Consider the following 7,033-nt stretch of genomic DNA (forward strand, 5'->3'; position numbering starts at 1 on the left):
TTTAAGTCCAGATTGAGAGAACCTGAAATGACCTGTTTAAATTGTAAATGTTTTTAATTATTTGTGTTGTATAACCTTTATAAATGTAATTGATTGTGTTTTTGCTGCCTCTTGGCCAGGACTCCCTTGAAAAAGAGGTTTTTAACCTCAATGGGACTTTCCTGGTAAAATAAAGGTTAAATAAAAAAAATTAAAAAAACTTGCAGTCAGCATATCATTGTTTTAAATGATTCTCTTTTATTCAAATATTGGTGGCTCTTAAAAGAGCCTTTGGTTTGCTTCTGTGAAGAATCTTTCATGCCTGTGTCTCCCAAGGAGCACAGGAGAAGCACTGGAGAAGTTCACGAGTGTTGAGCTATTCAAATAAAATACTGAATTCTACATAGAAGAAACAGCAAACAAGAGTAGAAAGAAAAAAAAGTTATATGACATAGGTTATGAATATGATAAACATGTAACTGTAAAAACAAGTACATGGTGGGTAATTCAACGTATGACACGATATACATTATATTTGACTTAAATGTGATAAATAATATCCTTTAAATCCTACCAGGCTCCGTAAATTCATTTTACTCACCTTAATGCAGGTTACTCACCTTAAACAAATTGCCAGCTGTTCACCGGGTAAAATAGCTCGGCGGTAGCCCGGATGCCAGCCCGAACCCCGCACACACGCTTTGTTATACTACTCGCACGCGGCACCATACCCATACTGGTAGTCACTGTACCCCTCATAAGCGGTGTATTTTTTAAATAAATTATTAGATGCTACTCACCGTTTTGTATTTAAATCGTTATTAAATACATAATTAAAACAACATTTTAGATCCCGGTGTCTTTTCCCTGAAGACTCATACAAACACGCTTCTTCAGCCTGGTCTCAATCGTCATCTCTCCATTTATTAAAATCCGTCAAGTCGCGAACAAGTCATTTTAAAGATTTGTTCAAAATTAACTAATAGTTCATGACCGACCAATCACTACAGTATTGGGAACTAGCGACCCGAACAAAAGTCGCTGACTTTGTGAACGGGGCTTTAGAGCTGCTTTGAAACAATCGGAATTGTATAAAGCGCTATATAAATAAAAGTGACTTGACTTACCAAAGCAAATGTGGCTGTGATGACATGAACTAACTTCTCACCAGTCTTCAGTAATGTTCTTGCTCAGACATGGACAGGCTCTGATCTTTCTGGTAAAAGATGATATCCATCCAATCCTGCGCTTCAACCAGTGTTTTTTTTTTTTGTAGACTGGATGGTGTGAGTCCAACCCTAAAGAAGAAAAGCTAAACAATTATTCACGCTGACAGTCTATTACATTCCAGTCTTTGGGCTGGACTTCAGCAAGCCAAAAAAGTTATATCATATCCAATACAAAGATTATATGAACATGGATGTCTCTTTTAGAGCTTCTTTACAGAGCTGTTTTACTAATTGATTCTGTTCATTTTCTGTGTATTACCGTGAAACAATCTGTATTGTATAAAGCTCTATATAAACGAACCTGAAATCTCTGATCTCCTAAATCTCCTGAACTTCTCCATTCTACAGTAGGTCATCTCTAAACCATCCATGTTGTAAGATCTGCTCTAACGTCGGACGTTTAGTTGGATCCAGGGTTAGGCACTGGATAATCAGATCACAGCATTCTGTACACATTTTAATAAGGATAAAGCTGGTTAGTCATGACCATATAACACTAATGTAGGCATTTATGAAAACAGCATCTGAAACATGAAAAATATAATGTAATGTGTTTCCTTAAAAGATGAAGTATGTATTTTTCTGCTGGACTAGTGGCACCTTAGGGAATTACAAAAAATAAAGCATATTTCAAACAAGTCCCAAAGCCTGGTTGAGAATCTAAAACAAGCACTGGTGGGACGTTGTCCTGCTTCACTTCACAGACACTGAGTGAAATGAGAATTTTTTAATAACGGAACACTCATTTTATATGATGCTTTATTCAACAGGACGAACAGCTCGTTCTGTGCGTCATACAGTACGTCATTACGCTATTTCCTTTTAGTCCTTTTTAAAGAATATTATTCACTCACCGTTGGATAAGTTGGCGTTCTGAAATGTAATTTTGCCATTTTCCATTTCCTCTGGAAGACATGTGTTCACCATCTCATAGAGCAACACCCCTAAAGACCAGACATTTGTTGGGATGGCGTGAAATCGAGATTCTGAGATGACTTCAGGTGGGCAGTACTCCAGTACTCCTGTAAGCAAGACATTTGTGCATTGTTGAACATTTTTTAAGTGTCAAAGAATCAGAAAGTCGTTACATTCAGGTTCCCAAACTCCCAAGATACTCACCAATATAAACGTCGCTGTCATAGCCATCACTACTAAGTAGCTGTCCAGAGCCAAAGTCTATCAACTTGAGCTCTAACGTGTCTTTCTTCAACAGGAAATTGTCCGCATGAATGTCATTGTGAAAGACGCCATGCTCAATGCAGTGTTGAACTGCCAGCACAGCCTGTCGCATGATGACCCGTGCTGTTGTTTCGTCCAGTTGAGGATTATTATAGATGAAGTCAAACAAGCTCTCGCAGGGCTCGGGATACTCCATCACAAGGGTGAATTTCCGAGGGTGTTCAAACCAATCATGTAGTTGAATGGCGTAGGGGCTTATAGGTTCTTGCCTCATCATCAGCAGCAGAGCCACTTCTGTGATGACAGGTTCGGGACGCCCAGGCTGGAGATGGAGAAAAGACAGAAGTTTAGCTGGGTACAAATCTGAAGAAAATATTTGATTGTTTGTGTACAACATTTACACCCAATGCTTCCTACAGGTGTATTAAAGGGTTAGTTCACCCAAAAATGAAAATTCTGTCAGTATTTACTCACCCTCATGTTGTTCCAAACCTCTATGTGTTTATTTGTTCGGCTGAACACAAAGGAAGATATTTGGAAGAATGTTTTAATCAAACAGATCTAAAACAAATGTTTTAATCAAACAGATCTCATTCCCCATTGACTAGTCAATGGGGAATGAGATCTGTTTGATTAAAACATTCTTCCAAATATCTTCCTTTGTGTTCAGCTGAACAAATAAACACATAGAGGTTTGGAACAACATGAGGGTGAGTAAATACTGACAGAATATGGGTGAACTAACCCTTTAACTACAGTAATCAACACTTCAACAACTAAATACACATTCCGCTTTTAGCCAACTTACAATAGCAAGATAAAGATCGTCAGAAGTCTTGCGCATCCGCTTGATGGCAACCTGCAAAAATGAAAAAAGAAACAGTATTTAATAACAGTAACAGCATTCAAGCGGCTGACCTTGCACATAACATTTACGATTTGAGCATTAAGTATTAAACCATGTGTAATATGTTTTGATGTTTCAATTTAGGAAAATCAGCAAAAACCTTTTCGCCGTCAAATTTCCGTGTTCCTTTGAACACTCTTCCGTATCCTCCGTGTCCAATCATCTCTCCCGCGTCATAGAGAGTCTCGAAGGAGTCTGAAAAACAAACAGAAAAATAAGAGAAATATATGAGCTTGCTAGATCCTTTGTTTTATATTAAAGATATCAGTGCTGGTCGAAAAAATTATATTAATATTCTGAAAACAAGCCTCAAGATATATTTAGCGGAGAACAAGACGATAATACTGTTTAAAACAACGTTTGAGAAATAAGGACGGCATATTCACCATGATTTGGCTCGACACCGGACTGATCTGGATCAGAATCTGGCTCCGAGTCCAGATCTAGTGGAGGAACGAAAGGCTCCACAACATCCACAGCTTTACTGTCAGAAGAGCAGCGGGACATACTCTTCACAGCCGTCCACACGTTCCTGAGGAACGAACGAATCTTCTTACGTTTTGTGGGTTTTCCTGAAAAAATGTAAGCATAAACAAAAATTAGAAACTCTGACCTCACATTAAACAATGATATAATGATATAACTTCCATTTAGCTGTTAAATTTATCTTTAATGACACATTAACGCAAATATTTCCAAGCTATCAAAGCTGACGACGCATAAATGTCCCTCAGGGGTGACCAAAAGTTTCTTTCACAATATTATGTAATAATAGATTATTAAATTTATTTCACGATAACGATATTTTTATTTTTTGTATCTTTTTTTAAAAATAGAGCATACATTTCCAGGCCTCATTTGGCACAGTTCTGGCAATGGTAAAGGTCATATGATGTCTTTAAAATATATTTCACATTTATTTTCTATTAAATATAATAGCCTATATTTAAATAAACATTGATTTTATTAAATACAGCAATGTCTTATTAAAGACTTAACTTAACCGACACTGTTTACATGAACACCGGGTCACAACGGCCATTTGGACAATCTTCACGTTTCGAGATTGTGCGTACGTGTTTTCTGGTGTGTGTCAGACAGCATGAGTGAGTTCCTTAACAAAAGAACATTTTGTCCAACTAAAATATTTCAGAAAATCTTTGCTGAGAAACAGTAAATGTGATCAGAGTCTCACCTGTCGAGCTCTTGTTCACAGATGAAGCCTCCACGGCACCATGAGCAGTCGGGACGTTAGATGTGTCGCTTGGCTCGACGGGAACTTGACCAGGCAGTGGAGGACACATCAACTCTTGGAGACTGTCGGATCTGGACAAACTCCTGTTGAGGATCTCGGATCTGGACGAACTACTGTTTCCATCACTGCCCTGTTCATGTTGGCTCTCAGATCTGTTGTTACTGCTCCTCTTGTCGATGATGTACGTGCCTCTGCTGCTGCTCGACAACCCACGTAACCCCCTCTCCACCTTCCCCACAGAGCGGGACAAAGATGGTGTGGACATGATGTCCGGTGGAGAAAGTGTGGAAGCAGCTCTCCTGTATCCGAAGCGGCCTGAGGCGGGAATAATTTTTTAAATTTTTTAATGTGACAAATGAAACATTTTTATTAATATTCTGAAAACAAGCCTCAAGATATATTTAATGGAGAACAAAACGATAATACTGTTTAAAACAACGTTTGAGAAAAAAGGACCGCATATTCACCATGATTTGGCTCGACACCGGACTGATCTGGATCAGAATCTGGCTCCGAGTCCAGATCTAGTGGAGGAACGAAAGGCTCCACAACATCCACAGCTTTACTGTCAGAAGAGCAGCGGGACATACTCTTCACAGCCGTCCACACGTTCCTGAGGAACGAACGAATCTTCTTACGTTTTGTGGGTTTTTCTGAAAAAATGTAAGCATAAACAAAAATTAGAAACTCTGACCTCACATTAAACAATGATATAATGATATAACTTCCATTTAACTGTTAAATTTATCTTTAATGACACAAATACCTGCATAAATGTCCCTCAGGGGTGACCAAAAGTTTCTTTCACAATATAATCTAATAATAGATTATTAAATTTATTTCACGATAACGATATTTTTATTTTTTTTATCTTTTATTAAAAATAGAGCATACATTTCCAGGCCTCATTTGGCACAGTTCTGGCAATGGTAAAGGTCATATGAGCCATCGTGTCTTAAAATATATTTCACATTTATTTTCTATTAAATATAATAGCCTATATTTCAATAAACATTGATTTTATTAAATACAGCAATGTCTTATTAAAGACATAACTTAACGGACACTGTTTACATGAACACCGGGTCACAACGGCCATTTGGACAATTTTGTCAGTATTTGACCATTCAAACGCAATACGTTGTGAAACACAACTCGTTTCGAGATTGTGCGTACGTGTTTTCGGGTGTGTGTCAGACAGCACGAGTGAGTTCCTCAACAAAAATATATTTTAAGAACATTTTGTCCAACTAAAATATTCTAGTCTCACCTGTCGAGCTCTTGTTCACAGATGAAGCCTCCACGGCACCATGAGCAGTCGGGACGACGTTAGATGTGTCGCTTGGCTCGACGGGAACTTGACCAGGCAGTGGAGGACACATCAACTCTTGGAAGTTGTCGGATCTGGACAAAGATGGTGTGGACATGATGTCCGATGGAGAAAGTGTGGAAGCAGCTCTCCTGTATCTGAAGCGGCCTGAGGCTGGAATAATCAGACATTTTTATTAATATTACTAATCAATGTCAGTGGTCACACCACCCAAAATTACACAATCAACTTTCTATTTTCAATGACAAATCATTTATTCCCTTTAATAAAAACCTATTCTGACCTCTGCGAGAGCGTTTGGATGAAGTGGCCGGATGTCCATCATCCATCTGTCCATCGCTCTCCGCCCATCTGACTCTCTTGTGAGTCGGACCTGTGGACACAGAAGAATCCTGGCTCTGGGTCGGGACTGACATCTTCCTTCAAACAGCAATAGCGCAGAAAATATTCAGCAAGTCAGCAAGAATATAATATTCAGCAAGTCAGCAAGAATATAATATTCAGCAAGTCTCTGAATTCGCCTCGTCTCTCAAACAATCAACTGCAATCGCTCTTGACTGTGACGTTTTTTGCAATTGGAATTCTTTACGTCATAGCTTGGGCGCACATCGAATCTAAACAAACTGAATACAGGACTGAATGTTGTCGTTAAAAATAACAATTTAACAAGTGATATAATCATGTGTCATTACTGAGCTAAACATAATATGTTAAAGCCTTTTTTACAGTCTATGGTTAAAGCACGAATAACTGAATTTGAGGATATATTATTATATCAGTAATAAAAATACATTTAAACTATTTCAATCGTACAAAAAAGTAGGCTATCAGACATTTATGTCAATGCAATGAAATAATAATGTTGTCCACCAGAGGAATAGTAAATACTTAAAGATCACAAAAGGAATAATAAAGAATAACAATCAGAATATTGATCAGAATCTTGAAATCAGAATAGCATATACATTCATTGTTGTTTCATAAAGTTGAATAAAGCCCAATAATGAGTTTGAAAAAACTATACTATTTTTTTTTTTACGTTATCTGCCAAGTCAGACATGACATAATGAACAATTGAAGAAGAGGCACTAATTGTCTACTTTTATATAGGACATATTAATACTTCCATATTTTATTTGAAAAGAATGTATAAC

General features: G+C 37.7%; 1 protein-coding gene across 1 annotated transcript; it reads right to left on the minus strand.

Annotated features, from left to right (window-relative positions):
- Positions 1-218: 218 nt before the first annotated feature.
- LOC120470579 (uncharacterized) lies at positions 219-6,719 on the minus strand. The gene is made up of 11 exons (XM_089120958.1): positions 6,163-6,719; positions 5,820-6,032; positions 5,017-5,202; positions 4,490-4,864; positions 3,681-3,866; positions 3,395-3,489; positions 3,196-3,246; positions 2,328-2,709; positions 2,063-2,230; positions 1,510-1,654; positions 219-1,277 (listed from the first exon to the last, which is right to left on the minus strand). Exons 1-10 carry the CDS (start codon positions 6,293-6,295, stop codon positions 1,551-1,553), a joined length of 1,893 nt encoding a protein of 630 aa, XP_088977084.1. The 5' UTR covers positions 6,296-6,719; the 3' UTR covers positions 219-1,277; positions 1,510-1,550.
- Between the last annotated feature and the right edge of the window lie 314 nt (positions 6,720-7,033).

Source organism: Pimephales promelas, chromosome 16 (assembly GCF_988280905.1).
Source record: "Pimephales promelas chromosome 16, fPimPro1.hap1.1, whole genome shotgun sequence".
NCBI lineage: Eukaryota > Metazoa > Chordata > Actinopteri > Cypriniformes > Leuciscidae > Pimephales > Pimephales promelas.